General features: G+C 38.0%; 3 protein-coding genes and 1 pseudogene across 5 annotated transcripts; 2 read left to right on the plus strand and 2 right to left on the minus strand.

The window, feature by feature from the left end:
- Window positions 1–658: 658 nt before the first annotated feature.
- On the minus strand, window positions 659–5,488 carry LOC147555840 (uncharacterized). Its single transcript, XM_086663530.1, has 9 exons — window positions 5,230–5,488; window positions 3,547–3,603; window positions 3,388–3,440; window positions 2,650–2,701; window positions 2,500–2,565; window positions 2,311–2,373; window positions 1,784–1,838; window positions 1,423–1,455; window positions 659–1,080 (listed from the first exon to the last, which is right to left on the minus strand). Exons 1-9 carry the CDS (start codon window positions 5,339–5,341, stop codon window positions 1,017–1,019), a joined length of 555 nt encoding a protein of 184 aa, XP_086519656.1. The 5' UTR covers window positions 5,342–5,488; the 3' UTR covers window positions 659–1,016.
- A 1,797-nt stretch (window positions 5,489–7,285) lies between these two features.
- LOC147555841 (protein S40-1-like) lies at window positions 7,286–16,123 on the plus strand. 3 transcript variants are annotated; one of them, XM_086663702.1, is made up of 4 exons: window positions 7,286–8,655; window positions 13,759–14,691; window positions 14,790–14,938; window positions 15,393–16,123. In XM_086663702.1, the coding sequence occupies exons 3-4, from the start codon at window positions 14,835–14,837 to the stop codon at window positions 15,937–15,939; spliced, it is 651 nt and encodes a 216-aa protein (XP_086519828.1). In that variant the 5' UTR covers window positions 7,286–8,655; window positions 13,759–14,691; window positions 14,790–14,834; the 3' UTR covers window positions 15,940–16,123. The 3 variants fall into 3 exon arrangements, with proteins under 3 accessions (XP_086519828.1, XP_086519829.1, XP_086519827.1); XM_086663703.1 differs by having other exon boundaries at window positions 13,759–15,246; XM_086663701.1 differs by having other exon boundaries at window positions 13,759–14,938.
- LOC147555842 (ATP synthase gamma chain, chloroplastic-like) lies at window positions 7,473–8,473 on the plus strand (annotated as a pseudogene).
- LOC147555843 (uncharacterized) lies at window positions 11,785–13,579 on the minus strand. Its single transcript, XM_086663700.1, has 2 exons — window positions 12,317–13,579; window positions 11,785–12,020 (listed from the first exon to the last, which is right to left on the minus strand). The coding sequence occupies exons 1-2, from the start codon at window positions 13,407–13,409 to the stop codon at window positions 11,986–11,988; spliced, it is 1,128 nt and encodes a 375-aa protein (XP_086519826.1). The 5' UTR covers window positions 13,410–13,579; the 3' UTR covers window positions 11,785–11,985.
- Window positions 16,124–18,073: the final 1,950 nt, after the last annotated feature.

Raw genomic sequence — 18,073 nt, forward strand, 5'->3', positions numbered from 1 at the left:
AATCGTATATAAAATTGTTTTCAACTGACAACTTGTTAAAAACTAATGAAATAGAAAAATACTTATAATTACAAAGTCAACCATACAAAAAGATTTACCATGACATGAGAAGCCATTTGGACCAAATGCGGAATGCCCCACCAAGTATCAAGATTTATATTCTTCTCAACAAAAAAAAAAGTATCACGATTTATATACCCCTATATTTTATAGAAGTGGAACCCTATATTCATATCACAACATGACATGAGAAGCCATTATAGAAGAAAAAGATAAGGGTCTCATTTGACATTTGTTATGACCCATAAATTAAGGGGTAGGGGCTAGATTCCTATTTCAATGAGTTAGCTCAACATGAGAGGCAATTGGGACATGAACTTATAAAAGTCATGAAAAAAAATTAAGACCATTGCTTGGCACTTGATCATCTTCAAAAGCCTCATCTTTTTTGGGGGTGCTTTTTCTAGGTCGTTGACCTAATTTGGGAATCAATTCCATTCTCTTTATATGTTGTTTATTTTAAAATTGAATCTCTTCGATGTATAGACTAATTCAGACTCAATTATTCAGATTAAGAAACAAACATCTTATAAAATAATTCAGCCATTTCAGATTCAGACCTCTATAAAAAAAAAAACACAACTCAAGTGATTATCTATTTGGATGAGCTAAAAAGTTCTTTATTTAAACAAACTTACAAAAAACTATTCAGAGGGAATAACAACTCTGATTATAAATACAACAAATTGCAGTAACTCAAGTATCTACTAATTCCTACAATATCAAATTCAGGTTACACATTCTGACGAGATCCATATGACAAGGGCTACAAGAACGATAAGTGTAGCAACAAAACAAGCCTCGAGATGGAACTAGATACCTTGGAGGACAGCACGGATGTATTTATTAGTGCAACCATGGCATTGAGTTTCATTGGGAAAGTCATCGTCTATAAAAACCACAAGAGAAGAAGATGGATTGGTGAAACTACCCGAGTTTGATGAACTAAATGGTTGTCATGTTGGTGGTTGCCATGTCCCTGGTTTGAAGGATGAGCCTGATCCTGTTGGTTCCACGGACCTGCAAACAACGTTCAACCACAGTTATATAACACGCTATTTTTTATGGTGATTGCTCTTATTGGATCCAATCAAATTACATTCTAAGAATAGCATTTTAATATCAATATCCGGTCTATTTAATCTTGTCATGATTAATGACACTGGGATGAGATTAGCAGACCATGGATGGGTTACGGCACGGAGAAAAGAACGAAGTAGATTCACTTGGTTTAGTAGATTGTGTAGAATGATTCATAAAAATAGAGTATATAAAATTTCCGATGCACCAGTAACCACAGTTCATAATGGTAGATTGTTGATACTTCTAACATTCAGTATGCGATAAAATAAGTCCACTTACTCTGACTGTTGTTTTACTTTTTCTTCTGAGTTCCTGAAAATTTTCAAATACAGCAATAATAAGCTTCTACTTTAAGAACTTATCTCCTAGAAAAATATAAAACTTTAAACAAATAAATATCAGTGAATAAGAAGAATAAATACAAGTATCGAAGAATGAAAATTTGGAAACTCATTTGTCATGCCAAACAATCACATAGTGAAAAGAGTTAGACTCTGTAGTTTCTAAAGAGTTAGAATACAATTTTGACATTGAACACCAACAGATAGCTTTTAATGATAATCACCAGACGACTAATAGGCATTGATTCTATATATACGACTTTTTCCCTCAGAAAAACAAAATATCATGAACAACACACCTGGAACTGTCTGTATCGTCATTCACTTCAAGAATTTCTTCTTTGTCCTCATCACCTTTTAAATAAACACCAAAATGAAGTATTGTTAATACAAAAGATATCATATTCGCAAACTCTGGAAAAGTATAAAGACTAACTTCAAGAGATAAAAGGTTTAAATCAACTTTAGTCCTTTATAGGTTTCAGTCAAAGAACTTGATCTTCTATTTCCAGTTGCAAGAACGGACAGAAAAGGCTCCAAAATGGAACATACCCTAGAAGCCAAAGCGACTCGTATGACCTGCTCCTATCAACATAGCTATAAATCCGACTAGGTGTCAACTTCCAATATCAATGGCATCAACATTGTTTTAACCAACTCAGACCTAGAAATCCGGTTCAAGTTGGATTCAACTTTTGCAGTCACGATAAGGCTAAAAAATAAGGTAGAAGGTAATCTTTACCAATTGTCCGTAACTAATTAAACCAGATGAAATTTAACATAATAGAGATTAACCAGAAGCTTCAAGTTTAAGCTATCAATGCACCTTTTAGAGAAGCAGTTGGAAATTGCTGCATAAAACTCTTCAAGTCTGGACCTCCAACTTTACCTGGTTTACAAAAAATTGTGGTGTGATAATTAATTTAATGCTGATTACATGAAGATGACGTACAAATGTGTAAATAATTAGATAATTATGATTCTGTTGTCGAATTTTTACGCTCTTTGGACTGACCAGTTTTTACGCTTTGTCGAATTTTTCCCTCTTTGGACTTCTTTTCCTCTTCTTCTTTCTTAAGAACTTCATGGAACAAATGGAATGTGAGAAAGATGTTTAACTATCAATCAGATATAATGTGTCATAAAAAGTCAGAAAAACACGTACTAGCAATGTTAAGCTTAACACGTTCACGCCTTGCCTCCAGCTCAGCCATTTCCTGAATATGTAAGCAACAATAAGTTTAGACATCGAGAGTCAAGAAAAAGACTAAACTGATCACATCAAACTATCAAAGTACTTCTACAAGTATTTCAACTTAGGAACTTCCCACTACGAAATGTCACGGAATCACAAGAAATTAAGGTGTGAACAAATTATAGGAAAAAAGATTGGCATAATAGGATGACGATCAGAAATTAACCACAATGAGTACATGGAACTGGTTCCATCCCAATAGTAACGTAAAAGAATTTTAAGGGAGATTTCGTAGTATAACAATTAGAAAAAAGACATGCTTTCAACAGAAAAAAAAATTAAAAAAAGACATTATCCATTTCCTTCAGTAACCTTATTCATTAAGCCAAAGCACACACTATGTAGCTCTATATTGCTATCTGATAAAATAGAAGAAGCTTCATAGTCTGGCAACTCAACAATTGGTCTCTGCCAAGCAAACCTAGATGTTTCTCATTTTTCACAGCGTATTATGACCATTTAACCATTGTGATCCAGAAAGATATAGGAGTAGTCATGGTTTCACAAACTCAACCATCGAACCATGACAAGATAATCAAGACCATCACAACTCAGCTGCTACCCGAAGTTCACAACACGAGTGAAGCAATAATTTGTTAAAGGAAAACACATTTAAAAAAAAAAAAAGCAAAACACTTTCCATCTAACCTCATTAGTTGGGGCTCTCTTCCGCTGACCATTTAACCAGCATATCCACTCAACTACATTAAGAATCAATTACACAAAATAATATTTAGTTAGGTCTGCTACAAATATAAGGCTTCAAGCACGATTTGTGAGTAGGAGAAGAAAGGATTTGTAGTTTACCTGGAATGGAGGTAGGATCATCCTCTCCTTTGAATGTAACCCATCTTTTCTCTTTCACTAGTTTAGAGGAAAAAAAATAAAAACATAGAAAGTCGGTCAATTAGCTTGTCTAACTTTCGTATCGGGGTCTCATGGATACCCAAGCAAGTAGTAAAACTTTGACTGCCATGTCCAATCATCTGTATAATAAGGGAGGAGGGTATCTTTTTTAGAATATACCCTCCTCTCAATGGCTAAGATTACACCTCTCAAACTTATCTCAAACGGTTGAGATTATGGAACTATTTGTGCCCCTGGGCACGGGTTATACCCTCATTTAAAGATACACATAAAACAATATCATATATTCATCTGATCAACAATACTAAAAGTTTCTTGAAAAATATTAGATGAATCAACACACTTAGTATGAGTTAGTAATGTCACGACAACATCATGAGACCTAGATACAGTTTCCTTGAGAAAATCCAATGGGCGAGATACAAGACGCTCATCAAATCAATTTCTGGGGAAGATTGATCCCTAAAAGTTTTTGTTAAGTTTGTCGTCATCCAATTAAAAACCAATTGGCAATGCTTGGAGAGGACCTAGACAATATATTATTGGTTACTAGACCGCCCTTCTCCCATGTGAGACTATTCTCACACGCCCCCTCACGTGTGGCGTTTTATGAGCCTAACACGTGTTTTTTCTTTTCTTTTCGGGTGACGTGGAGCACGTGGGGCTCTTTAAGCCTATCATGTGTGGGCCTAACTCTAATATCATGTTAAGTTTGTGTTCATCCAACTCAAAACAGTTCAGTAATGAGTGGAGAGGACCTGGACATTATATTCTTGGTTGCTAGATCGCCCTTCTCCCATGTGGGACTATTCTCACAGTTTCCCCTTGAGCATGTGTTGCAACATGCTCTGGATTTTTCTTTTTCTTACCAGTTAGAAGAAATCTTTCTTCCCGTTAATATCTGATAATATAAATGTATACAACCAATTAAAAGAAGAAACAAAGAACATGAATGGTGGACTTAGTGATCCACTCTTTACAATTCTCAAGTCAAGTATGATTTATACACCTATCTCCTATGTATTTTCTAATGAAAATGCCCAACCCAGGCTACCTGTTACTGCTTCATATTTTTACAATTCGAGAAAACCCTTTGACTTTTTGTTCGTTTCTTCGGAATCATCCTTGTATGAGTGTAATCCTAATAGGACCTCAAAACAAAACCTATTGTCTTTGTATAAACATTTAATCAAGCAACTCCTTGACATCATTGAAACTTCCTGTATGATTGTTAAGAAGCAATACCTAATTATGATCTCATTTAATTCTCATACTAATTACTTCAAAATTAAAGAACCCTTGGGTCAATGTTCATAAGAGAATTGAAGCAAGAAATAATAACTTAACCTTCACCACATTCAAAAGAGAATCAAATGAAAAACCTACTACACGAATTAAAATGTGTTGTCAATTAATTAAACCCATAAACACTAGAGAGCAAGATAACTAGTATAATGAAAGGTCAAAGGTTTAAACCTTGAAAGTGCAATTTTTTAACAACCCAGGAAGCAAAATGATCAATATGTCAATCTTTTTAAGAACCCAAGTACCAAAATCCTAATCAGAGAAGACCCTCCTTCACAATCAAAATCCAATAGAGAGAGAGAGAAAGATTCAGCTTACTGATTCCGTCGACATTTTCCTGTAGTGTGAAATATCGATTCCCAGCTTTATCAATTCCTGCTAGAGTTCGCGAGCTGAAGAAACTAGCGAACTTAGAGAATAGCTTCGACATCTTCTTCTTCAAAACAATAGATCGGCTTCTGCTAAATGAAATCAAAGAAATCTTCAATTTGTTCTTTGCCCATTTGCACAGACCTTTTACTCTCCCTCCTCCTCCGCCCAGACGATGGTGATTGGGAATTCCGCAAACCAAATTCCAACAATCGGGGTTATATAGGCGCCCCTAATTATTACTTTAGACGCCCTCTATAATTGTTTTAAGCGCCCCTTTTCAAGCTAAATTCAGGGGGCCTTTATGTGCAATTAGTGTGCCAAACGGAATTATGCGTGGCGCTTTAGAACTTTCCTTCCAACAAAACCTTATATTTTTTTTAATATTGACCACAATGGTCATTACAAATGCATTGATACATTGATACGATGTGATAAGCACGATAACTCCCGAAATACTACTGGCCTAAGCCTAACGAAATGAAATGGTCTAAAGCTTGACGAAATTAAATGGCCTAAAGTCCACAGAAACTGCTTCGTTTATACCAAAGTTCAATATTACTATTGCATCATCTGTTCTTTGTGGCAGCTGCTTAAGGGTATATACACCACATTATGGGGCATGAAATTCTACGGGAATGGAGTTGTATTTTATAAAAATACGAGGGTACTGATGATGTCTAAATTTGGTTTTTAGGTTATCACCCAGGATACGAAGATTCAACGAAGCAAACAGTGAATAACTCATCGTGATTATGGAACAAAACCTGCAAAAAATCCGGAAGCCTCTCAGATGCTTAGTAGGCAGTTTAAAGAAAAGAATTCAAACTATGAGGTTTAGATATTGAACCTTGATTGGTTGATTAAGGCGAGCCTATTGTTTTATCACGATCCGTTCATCTCCGATCACCACTGTCACCAATTCACTAGATTTGAATATTCAGTGGTCCTGTTCAAAGACCTTCTAGATGATTAACCACTTAAGCTCTTTGATGATCTAAATATTGGTCATCAGGTGATTGAGTCAATAAGTCAATGAAAGACCAAGGACCAAGCGGGTCAACTCATGCCCAAATCACCAAGGAGGTGCTCTGAATGAGCTCCAAGATCTCTGTAAGAACTTGAACAATAACTTTATGATGAGAATAATTCAAAGACAGGAAACATTGCAAAAAAATTTCAAGTTCTTTTTGCAAGATTTTCTTCATAATGATTCAGATGAATCATAAGGAAAGCTTCTTGATGAAAAAAATGTCTTTGTTTCATCATCAATTTGATCATCTTCTCGATGAAGTTTTTTGAAACCAAAGACAAAAACTTAGAGAAAGGAGAAGTTTGCATGGCCCCAGGCAAACAAAGATCAAAATGTCGTCATTTTGGATCCTTGCAAGAAAAATTGCCGAGATTTTCTTCGTAACGATTCAAAGGAGTCATAAGAAAAGATTTTGAGTAGGGGTAGTTATGACATTTACATGAAAATAGGGGGTCAAATTTGAATTTACAGAAAACAAGGAGCCATAAAAGAAGCTGGTCACAAAGTAGGGGGCCAAATATGAATTAACTCAAAGATTTTTGTTGAAAAAAATATATTTGTTTAATCATCAATTTGATCATCTTATTGATGAAGCTTTTTGAAACCAAAGGGAAAAAAATCTAGAGAGAGAGGAGAAGTATTCATGGCATCTGACAAACAAATATGAGAAGGCGTTTAATTCTGGTTTTGAAGATACTTGATGAAAATGATTCAAACAAAATAGTAGACCTGAATGTAAGAAGCATTATTGTTGATTTGACAACCTCAAAAGGATAAATATTCTAGCATGTGGCGGGCTGGCAAACGCATGAGCACTATTAAACGATAAATATTGAGACTAACAGAAATTGGAAGAAGTTTAGAAAAAAGGGATAATTTTGAGTTTATGTACAATAGGAGGTCAAAAAGAAAACTAGTCACAAATTGGGGGGCAAAAAGGAAATAACCCTAAACATTAAACAAACCCTTCTCACCCACAATTGGCGACGGTCAAATTCTCCAATTTCCCTCGCCTCTCATTTCCCTCCAGATTTTCATCCCAAAACCCCAAATCGAACATCATCCCCATTCTACTCTGATCTCTCTCTAGATCTCTGTTTAGAACTCTAAAGATCAAATCCACTAATCAATTCAAGATCTTGTCTTGCTCAATTTAACGATGTTGGTTTCATCCAAACCATCTCTTTCTGATTCCTCTTCACTCTCATTTAAATCCGCTCTCAACCCATTTCTCCACCACCCATCTTATAATTCAACAATAAACCCATATCGATCTTCATCTGTAAACCCAATTCGTTGTAATCTTCGTGATCCTAATACCCAGAAAATTACAGAATCAATGAAGCTTGTTGGTAGTTGCTACTGCAAAAGTTCGAAGAGCTCAAGAAGCAGTTGTAAGTGGTCGACCCTTTTAGAAACCCTAGTTGGAGTTCTTTATAATATTAATTAAAAACTTCAAACTGAAGATATTGATATCTCTTGAACAAATATTCGTCCTATTAAAAAGCAGCCGTTGTTGTTGTCTCTGGTGATCGTGGTCTTTGTGGTGGTTTTAATAATTATATCTTGAAAAAAGCTGAGAAACGAATCTCTGAATTGAAATAATTAGGGCTTGATTATACTATAATTAGTGTTGGAAAAAAGGGTAATTCTTATTTCATTAGAAGACCTTATATACTAGTTGATAAATTTCTTGAAGGTGGGATTTTTCTAACACTGAGTTTAGGTTTTAGGGTTATTCATAGTTTACTACCACTTTCACCGAAAGGAGAAACCTGTGATACAAATGGGAAATGTGTTGATGCAGCAGAAGATGAACTATTCAGGTTAACAACTTAAGAAGGGAAATTAACAGTTGAAAGAGATTGAGTTATAACTAAAACTGTTGATTTCTCACCAATATTGCAATTTGAACAAGACCCAGTTCGGATTCTTGATGCTCTAGCTTAAGTGATTTAGCTAGTGAATTAACAGTTGAGGGGCATTACAAGAATCATTGGCTAGTGAATTAGCTGCTAAAATGAGGTCAATGAGTAGTGCTACTGATAATGGCGGTGAATTAAAGAAGCTTCTGTCGATGAATTATACTCCGTTAAACATCAAGCTAAGATTACTGGTGAGATCTTGGAGATTGTTGCTGGTGCTGATGCTTTAGCTTGATCAAGTTTGGTTTTCCTCTCCCCTCTTATATATATTGTTCTTTCATCGTACCCCGGCCGGAATTCAGCCGGGATTATTCCCACGCATAGAGTCATTAATCTTGTTCTATATCTATCTAAATGTCTCATTTTGGGTGTTTATTTCCTAATTCATTGAATCATCCTTGTATAAGAATTAAGAATGTGAAGTTTAATAAACCGAGAGAGAGAGAGATAGATCGAATGATCTATCTACTGTTAGTGGAGATAAAGAGAGAAACCGAGTGAGAGGAGAAGAGGGAAAGAGATAGGTTTGAGAAATGTTTCTCTTGTATTCAAATAAGTATTATGGTTACAAGTATATATAGTTTATGATATAGTTAGGATATTCAAAGATACACAAGATACAAATCTAAGTTTGTTATTTGACTAAGTCTATGGGTCTTCTCTTGGGTAGTCGACCGGGTTGTTGATCCGACCATGTGGGTCGGATATATGATCCGTGATACTCCCCCTCAAGTTGTAGCAGGAATGAAGAGAATGCCCAACTTGTTAATGATCTTCTTGAAGGCATCCGCGCCTAATGGTTTGGTGAAGACATCAGCTAGTTGTTTCGTTGTAGGGGTGAAATTTGTAGCAATCAACTTTGTTTTGATCTTCTCACGGACCAGGTGACAATCGATTTCTATATGTTTCGTGCGTTCATGAAAAACAGGATTGTCGGCAATATGTAGTGCAGCTCGATTGTCACAATAAACGGACATAGGAGATGAATGATCAAAACCAAGATCATGAAGTAGAAATTTAAGCCATTGAAGTTCGCACGTGAGAGAGGCCAAAGCTCTATATTCAGCTTCGGCCGAAGATCGTGCAACAGTGGACTGTTTCTTTGATTTCCACGAAAGCGGACTAGAACCTAAAAAGGTAATGTAACCGGTTGTAGAACGACGGGAAGTGGGACATCCAGCCCAATCAGAGTCGCTATAACCAGTGACGTGGAGAGGGCTAGAAGAAGAAAGAAGAATACCGTGACCTAAAGAGCCTTTTAGGTAGCGGAGAACTCTATGTGCGGCCTCAAGGTGAGAATTGTGAGGAGATTGCATGAATTGACTGAGGTTGTTAACAGCGTATGTGATGTCGGGACGGGTTACCGTGAGATAAATGAGGCGACCAATTAAACGTCGATAAATAGTAGGGTCTGGTAATGGAGTTCCATGATCAGGTCCGAGACGAGATTTTTGTTCCATTGGAAAGGCGGAAGGACGGGCAGCCGTTAACCCAGAGTCTTCAAGTATGTCAAGGGTGTATCGTCTTTGACATAAAAAAATTCCTTTGGAGGAACGGGAGACCTCAATTCCAAGGAAATATTGAAGCTTTCCGAGGTCCTTAAGAGAAAACGTAGTATCAAGGAATATTTTTAGATTGAAAATAGCATTCGTGTCTGTTCCCGTTATGATAATGTCATCAACGTAAACTAAGACATAAAGAGAGATAGAGCCCTTTGAATAGGTGAATAAGGAATAATCTGCAAGAGATTGAACAAATCCTCGTGTAAGTAAGGCAGAAGAGAATTTAGAGAACCATTGCCGAGAGGCCTGTTTGAGGCCATAGAGTGATTTGTTGAGTTTACATACACGGTTCTCCCCCTTAAGCAAAAATCCGGGAGGTGGTTTCATAAAGACTTCCTCATCTAAATCGCCTTGTAGGAATGCATTATTAACATCTAATTGATGTAAAGACCATCCTTTAATGGCGGCAATAGAGAGAAGAGCACGAACTGTTACTAGTTTAGCGACTGGAGCAAAGGTGTCATTATAATCCAAACCTTCAATTTGGGTATATCCCTTTGCCACCAGACGGGCCTTGTAACGTTCGATTGATCCGTCGGATTTATGTTTGATTTTGTAGACCCATTTACAACCAATGGGTCTCTTTCCGGGAGGGAGATCGACTAATGTCCAAGTATTGTTAGATTCCAAGGCTTGAACTTCTTTGGCCATGGCCTCGCGCCAATGAGGCGAGGTCATAGCTTGAGTGAAATTACGAGGTTCTATCGTTGTGAGTACTGAAGTAAGAAACACACGATGAGGAGTAGAAAAGGAATCAAAAGAAATGAAGTCGGAAAGAGGATAAGTGATATCACTCTTTGAAGAAGGAGCGGAAGATGAGAGGGCGGTACACACATAATCATGAAGATGAGATGGTGGCCGGCGATCGCGCCGAGGCCGAGAGTTTGATGAGGTGGCAGTAGGACACTTAGATTCGGGATTAGTGTTGGCTGATTCAGGAGGCATAGTGGGAGTGCCTGCAGAGGAGGCTGATTCAGGAGGCGTAGTGGGAGTGCCTGTAGAGGAGTCCGAAACAGGAGAGGCCATATGTGAGTTATTATCCAAACGGGGAGTGCCTATAGCAGGCGTTTGATTGTCTAGGGAAGCAGGAGGCACTGTTGGAATAGAAACAGGAGGGTGCTTATAAGATCCATCGTCTTCAAGATTAATGAAGGGGCGGACAGAGTTATTCGAGGATGTAGGTGGAAAGGCCGACGCAAATGGGAAGTGGCGTTCATGGAAAATGACATTCCGGGAGACGATGATTCGTTTGGTAGAAAGGATATAAATTTTGTATCCTTTTTGACCATGAGGATAGCCGACGAAAATGCCGGGTGATGATCGTGCATCGAGTTTTGTTTTCGGATGTGGATCGTGAACGAAACACAAGCAACCGAAGACTTTAAAATGTGAGAAAGAAGGTGGAGAACCAAGTAGTCGTTCGTGAGGTGACAAACCATCAAGAAGAGGTGTGGGAAGTTTGTTAATAATGTATACGGCCGTTAAGACGCATTCACCCCAAAACTCAAGTGGTAAGTTAGCATGTAGTCGTAGAGACCTAGCCACTTCCAATATATGGCGGTGCTTTCTTTCAACCACCCCATTTTGTTGGGGTGTGTAAGGACAAGAGCGTTGATGAATAATTCCATTATGTTGGATCCAAGATTGTACGTCTTTATTCATAAATTCGGTTCCATTATCGGAACGAAGGGTTTGAATGGGAGGAAAAACAATATCACCCTTTCCCGTATTAAGAGTAGATATTGTAGAATGAAATTGAGTTTTAATAAATGTAGAGAAATTGGATAAGCAATTTTTTGTATCGGATTTTGATGAAAGGAAAAATACCCAAGAACATCGAGAGAAGTCATCTACGAGGGTTAAGAAATATCGGCAACCCGAAAAAGATGGGATTGAGAAAGGCCCCCATAAGTCGGCATGTAGTAGTTCAAAAGGTTTAGTAGTCGTAGAAGAACTAGTTGGAAATTGTAGACGCGTTTGCTTAGATAAAGGACAAATCATACACGGAGCTTTATTCATTGAATCAAACGGAATACATGAAAATTTACTAGTTAAATATTTAAAACGAGAGACACTAAGATGGCCTAAACGACAATGCCATATGTTCGAACTAGCACTACTACTAGAAAAATTAGAAAAACCGACTAAAGGCTCCGTGCGAAGAAAGTAGAGATCATCACGAGGATCACCACGTCCAATCTTCTGTCCCGTCACTAGGTCCTGAAAGACACAAGAAAAGTAATTGAAAGTGACATTACAATTTAGTGAACGAGAAATACGAGAAACAGAGATTAAGTTAAACTTAAATGATGGGATGTGAAGAACATCATTGAGATAAAAAGATTTGTTAAAGATTACCGAACCAATGTGTAAAACTCGTATACGAGTATCGTCGGGTAATCGTACATAAAAGTCGGGAGGAGCAATATAATAAGCAGAGAACGAAGTGAGATCGGAACAAATGTGTCGAGATGCCCCTGAGTCAATGACCCAAGGAGTAGGAGAGAAGGAAGTACCTGTTAGGTTGACCACTGGATCAGTCGTGGTTGCTGTCGGTGAGCTAACAGAGGTGCCTTTAGAGGAGGCTGAAGGTATTGGTCGTTGGTGGGCCAAATAGTTGCAGATATGGGTGTACTGTTCAGCTGTCATCGAAGTAGCTAAAGGCGCCGCGTTAGGGGCAGGTACCTGTTGGACAGTAGCGGCAACAGGGGCTGTTCGTTGGCGATGTGGGTAGCCATGGAGTTTATAGCAGGTCGTTTCCGTGTGTCCATGGACTTGACAGTGATCACAAAATGGTCTTGGACGTTTGGGTCTTGATCGGTCTGAACGGTCAGATCGAATAGACCTATCCGAGGACCTATCAAAACGAGTAGTGTTAGTTGAACCAAAGTGAGAGACGGCTAAGGCAGCAGCATCCGATCCAATGGAGGAGTCAAGCATCAAATTCTGTTGGACTTCTTCCTGTTTGACGAGACTGTGAATTCGCAAGATCGAGGGAAATGGCTCCATAAGTAATACCTGACTACGGATCGCAGAGAATCGATCATTAAGACCTTGCAAGAACTCCATAGCACGGTCTTGGTTAAGACGATCAAGAATCGTTTTCCCATGGCCACATATGCATGGTTCTACTGCAGTCAATGATTGAAGTTCATCTTGGATCGATTTCAACTTAGTAAAGTACGAAGATACATCGGAGTTGTCTTGTTTCATAGACGAAATAGCACGTTTCAACTGAAAAATCTTGGGAGCGTTGGTGTGGTGGAAACGTTCATGGAGATTACGCCATATATCCGCCGCACTTTCATCATATAGAATGGATTGGCGGATATCGGGATCAACAGAGTTGAGGAGCCAACTAGTTACGAGATCATTACAACGATCCCATGAGTGTAACTCGGTTGGAGATGATGGTCGAGGAATGGAACCATCGACAAAGGCAAACTTATCTTTGGCACGAAGTGCCATTTTCATTGCTCGGGACCATGACGGATAGTTATCACCCGAGAGAAGTGGGGTGATAAGTATGGTCGTCGGGGAATCGGAGTGGTGAACGTCGAACAATGGGGATGTAGTTTGAGTGATCGAGGTATCCGTAGATGAAGCCATTAAAAAAAAAACGAAATCTTAGTGGTGCTCTAATACCATGTGAAGTTTAATAAACCGAGAGAGAGAGATAGATCGAATGATCTATCTACTGTTAGTGGAGATAAAGAGAGAAACCGAGTGAGAGGAGAAGAGGGAAAGAGATAGGTTTGAGAAATGTTTCTCTTGTATTCAAATAAGTATTATGGTTACAAGTATATATAGTTTATGATATAGTTAGGATATTCAAAGATACACAAGATACAAATCTAAGTTTGTTATTTGACTAAGTCTATGGGTCTTCTCTTGGGTAGTCGACCGGGTTGTTGATCCGACCATGTGGGTCGGATATATGATCCGTGATAAAGAATAGTTGTTCATGATCGACAATTCCGTAATGTAATTTACCGATGCCCTCGAGCTTCCAGTATAATGAGAAACAAGTAATTTCGATTTGCAACAAAGACGTTTCATGTCATTATGTTCATATTCCTTATCCATATAAACTTGTTCAACTTTAGAGTTATGTGTAGTCTGTCTCGGCCGAGATGGCCGAGAATCTCGGGTCTGGTCTCAGTCTCGGCCCTCTCCCGAGACTCGGCCGAACTACCGAGTTAGGTTTGGCCGAGTTTCTCGGCTATCTCGGCCGAGACAGCCGGAAATCCAGACTGAGATAAAACTTATAGTTTTTTTGAACTTTTTCTTTTGGAAACTCTAAATTCTAATTGTATTTAGTACCTTCTTAATTACTTATTATATTCTCAATCAATCTAAGGTAAGTAACAAACTAACAATGATATTATATAAATTAGGAATACAATTATGAAGTTTGATAAAGTAGTACAAATTAAGATTAAGAACTAAGAAGTGGAGAACCCAAGAAGATTCAAAAAATCGTTGTACTTATTACTTATTAGTTGTACATGTTGTCTCAACCGCGTTTCTGGGTCCGTCTCTGTCTCGTCTAGTCATCTCGGTCTCGGGCTCCGTCCGGACCGAGACCAACTACGTAGTAAGAGTTCTTGTCTATGTGATTTGGTCAGTTTATTGATTTAGCATTAGGTATCTAACATACTACATTTTCTTAAAGTTCTCATTATAAGAAAAAGTTGTATATTATAAAATTTGTGAAGGAAATGATTTTGTTCTGAGGGCAATTTTGCTTTAGAAATAGCAAGGGTCCCTTTCTCAATATCTTTTGTTTTTATCCCTACTTTTTTCAATGATCCGTGAATGTGAATGAATGAATTTGTAGGGTTTTCAGTTCATTGTACAAGGTTACAGTATAATCAATAAAAGGAATCAGGTCAGACCAATCAACTCTATTTTTTGTACAGATACAAGATAGTTTTTATTCATTTTGAAATAGTAGGATTTGAATATGTTATGTTATCGTAAATTTAGTAAGATTCGAACCCTAGTCTTCGTAGTGGAGCGACAAACATATACATGTTATCATCCAACCAAAGTGGGCTTAGCCACGAAGATTCATACGCGAAGATATGTAGTAACTTTGAAACCATTTTCATGGTAAAAACAGAGAGAGTACTGAGGTAAGTCACTTTCCTTTACCCCAGAGTCTGGACAAAAACCTCATCTCAAAACCACTGTCTTTAAAAAACAACTTCTTATTTTGATTGATTTTATGAGATTTTATTTGCAAATTGCAATTTGGGAAAAGCCTATCAAAACTCAAAAGCTGATATATTTTTGGAGTTTTTCAAGCCATGATAGCTGGACAGACATTTCTCTTTCACTTTTCTTGAAAAACTTTGTAAAAGAAGCTCTGCTTTTCTTTTGAGGTTTTCAACTAAAAGGAAGATCAAAACAAAACAAAAAAAATAGAAAACCAAAAAAGAAGGTATATTCTGGATACCCATTACTCTTTATTTGCTTATATATTCAATTCCAAGAAAATCCAGCCCATAGTTTAAACACAAACATCTGAAATCCCAAGTTCTTCAAAAGTTGTTTTATAGTATATTGTTTTTGTTGTTTTTTTTTTAGGTTTTCAGGTACATCAATGGCAGAAAGATCAGGTTTTTTCAACATGGGTATTACTAATGTTGGAGGCTTAAGAGGTGATGATGATGAAGAATTTGATGAAGAAGAGATTTGGGCTGTGATCAAAGATAGAACAGATTCAAGTCCAAAAGTTAAAAAATCAAAGGATTCTTTTTCATTTTCAACTCCAATTGGTCTTCCAACTTCTTCAAGGATAATTCCAAGAACTAAAAGTTCCATTAATGGTAGTAGTAATAAGATTCATCAACAATCAGCTCCTGTTAAAATTCCTGATTGGTCAAAGATTTACAAGAAGAATTCAGAGAAACAAGGATCTAATAATGGGTATAATAATGATTCTGATTACAATTATTATTATGATGATGAAAATGGAGGTATAATTCCTCCTCATGAGTTGATAGCTAAGAAGGTTGAAATGAGTCAAATTTCATCTTTTTCTGTATGTGAAGGTGTTGGTAGGACATTGAAAGGGAGAGATCTTAGTATAGTGAGAAATGCAGTTCTCACTAGAACTGGATTCCTCGAGTAACTCACCATCATCGTCTTCTTCGTCATCGTCTATTTTCCCCTTGTTTTATTAAAATATTTCGTCGTATGATTTTATGTTGCATATTTAAAGAGAATAGCTACTAGGCTAGATGTAGTTTTGTTTACATATTGTATAATAAAAAAAGTTGACGAATTTTATAAATTTTGTTAACTTTAAAATATAATGAACTGCGTATGGCACGTGCGATTGTGATATATGTTAATTTTGAAGGGAAACAAAAATATTTTTCGGAGTTAAAAAATTTCTGGATACAAAATCTGATTTCTCCTCAAGCCCTTATCACCGCTTCTTAGTGGTGGCCAACGGGCCGTGCCGACACGGAAACGGACCGGCACGGCCCGTTTATTTGAGGACACGGAACGGCACGGAACGGTCCGTTCCGTGCCGTGCCGACCCGTCACGGGTCTGGCGTGCCGTGTCGGGGCTGGGATTTTAGAGCCCCAGACCCGTTAAACACGGCCCATTAGACACGCAGGAACGACACGGAACGGATGGTACACGGCACGACCCATGGGCACGGAACGACACGGAACGGAAACGGCAACAACGACACGCTAGCAACGGCTCAATTTAGTTATTTGAATTTAACAAAAGAGGTTTTACTTTATTTTTTTTACTTAGATTTTTTTTTGTTGAAACAAACTAAAACTTTTTTTCAAAAAACTAAACAAATAAAGTGGTAAAGATAGTCCCACACCTAAACCACAAAATATAAAGTAAATGTGGAGAGTCTTTATACAACTCTTCTCCAATAAAATAAGCAAAGATATGACATAGACTCTAAAGTTTTTGTACAACACAATTTTTTACTTGAAAAAAATGCATATTTCTTTTATTACTTTTTTTTGACAAGTAAAAAAATATTTATGAATGGGGCGGAGCCACGGAAGCGACTACGGGAACGCCACGGAACGGCCACGGGAACGATTACGAAAACGCCACGGTACGGCCACGGAAACGGCCAGAAACGCAACGGAAACGCCACGGGAACGGGTGGGCCGTTCCCATGGGCCGTTTCTGTGCCCAGACCTTTGTTGTCTGGGCACGGCACGGAACGGCACGGCTCAAGCCGTGCCTGGCGTGGCCGTGGCGTGTCTGACACGCCACGGCTGCCAAACGGGCCGTGCCGGCACGACACGGCCCGTTGGCCACCACTACCGCTTCTTGTGAAGCCGGCAAAGGTCGTCTGAAGTTTTTCATTGTTAACGACCCTAAAAAAAAGTTCACATCTTCTTCCTCGTCTTCCTCGACCACCACCTCTGACAACTATATCTTTCTCTCTCACGTGTTGATGGTGGTCGGAGGAGGAAGGAAGAATAAGTGACTTGTTTTTAAGGATAGTCGACAATGCAGTCTACCGACGACCTTTGTCGGCAAAGAGAAGAATTGGTGGTAAGGGCTTGCAGGTAACAAAATCTTTCTTTTACCCATAATTTTCTACGTACTTTTTTTGTTTTTTCTAAATGACAGTCTTCGTAAAACACTACTTACGCGCATTATTGAAACAATAAAATCCAATAGTTTTGAGAGCTCCTTGGCCACACATAATTTTGTACAAATTTGTTCCCTTTTATTACTTTGAACAAGACCAACATAAACTTCAAGAGATCCTGTACATTATCAATATTCCTTTGATAAATGTATAGGATAGTAGACAGGAAAACTGCCCACCACTCAATCTCTTTCATTCTGTCGTTTTACTAGCAAATGAAGTCTGTTGTTTTGGATCTGTACATCGAATCTCCACGGTCAATCACCATCTCCTATTAAGATAATTATGTTCGTTAAACAGATATTATTGGGCTGATAGATAATCCAATATCAAAGCCATCTTCAGCAGCTAATACAGACTCATCCAACGCTCTCTGGTACTGAGCCAATGTATTAGCTAGTATTTGCTAGAGCTCGGAACCCGCTCTGTGCAACTGTGTGGGGCATCATGAGAATTAAGGAAGTGTCAATAAGAGAGTTTTAGAAAGGTCTAGTTTTTTAGCACTGGAGGAATTTGAAGGGTTTAAAGAATCTAAGGGAAGGGAAATTTGGAGATAATTGGTGATCTTGCAAGTTCAAGTGTCGTTTTAGCCTAGGTGGATGGTATTGGTAGATCTTCAAA

Source organism: Eschscholzia californica, unplaced genomic scaffold, assembly GCF_041429995.1.
Source record: "Eschscholzia californica isolate CP2 unplaced genomic scaffold, dmEscCali1.0.p SCAF_2, whole genome shotgun sequence".
Lineage (NCBI taxonomy): Eukaryota > Viridiplantae > Streptophyta > Magnoliopsida > Ranunculales > Papaveraceae > Eschscholzia > Eschscholzia californica.

Excerpts from the sequence above, each read along its gene's own strand:
- LOC147555840 (XM_086663530.1), bottom strand. The coding sequence starts at position 5,341 with ATGTCGAAGCTATTCTCTAAGTTCGCTAGTTTCTTCAGCTCGCGAACT. Across the intron at positions 1,456-1,783 it reads GACGATACAGACAGTTCCAG|GAACTCAGAAGAAAAAGTAA; the intron begins GTGTGTTGTTCA and ends GAAAATTTTCAG. Across the intron at positions 1,081-1,422 it reads AAAGTAAAACAACAGTCAGA|GTCCGTGGAACCAACAGGAT; the intron begins GTAAGTGGACTT and ends CGTTGTTTGCAG.
- LOC147555843 (XM_086663700.1), bottom strand. The coding sequence starts at position 13,409 with ATGGCTTCATCTACGGATACCTCGATCACTCAAACTACATCCCCATTG. Across the intron at positions 12,021-12,316 it reads TCCAGTGGTCAACCTAACAG|GACCTAGTGACGGGACAGAA; the intron begins GTACTTCCTTCT and ends TGTGTCTTTCAG.
- LOC147555841 (XM_086663701.1), top strand. The coding sequence starts at position 14,835 with ATGTTATCATCCAACCAAAGTGGGCTTAGCCACGAAGATTCATACGCG. Across the intron at positions 14,939-15,392 it reads AAAACAGAGAGAGTACTGAG|GTTTTCAGGTACATCAATGG; the intron begins GTAAGTCACTTT and ends TTTTTTTTTTAG.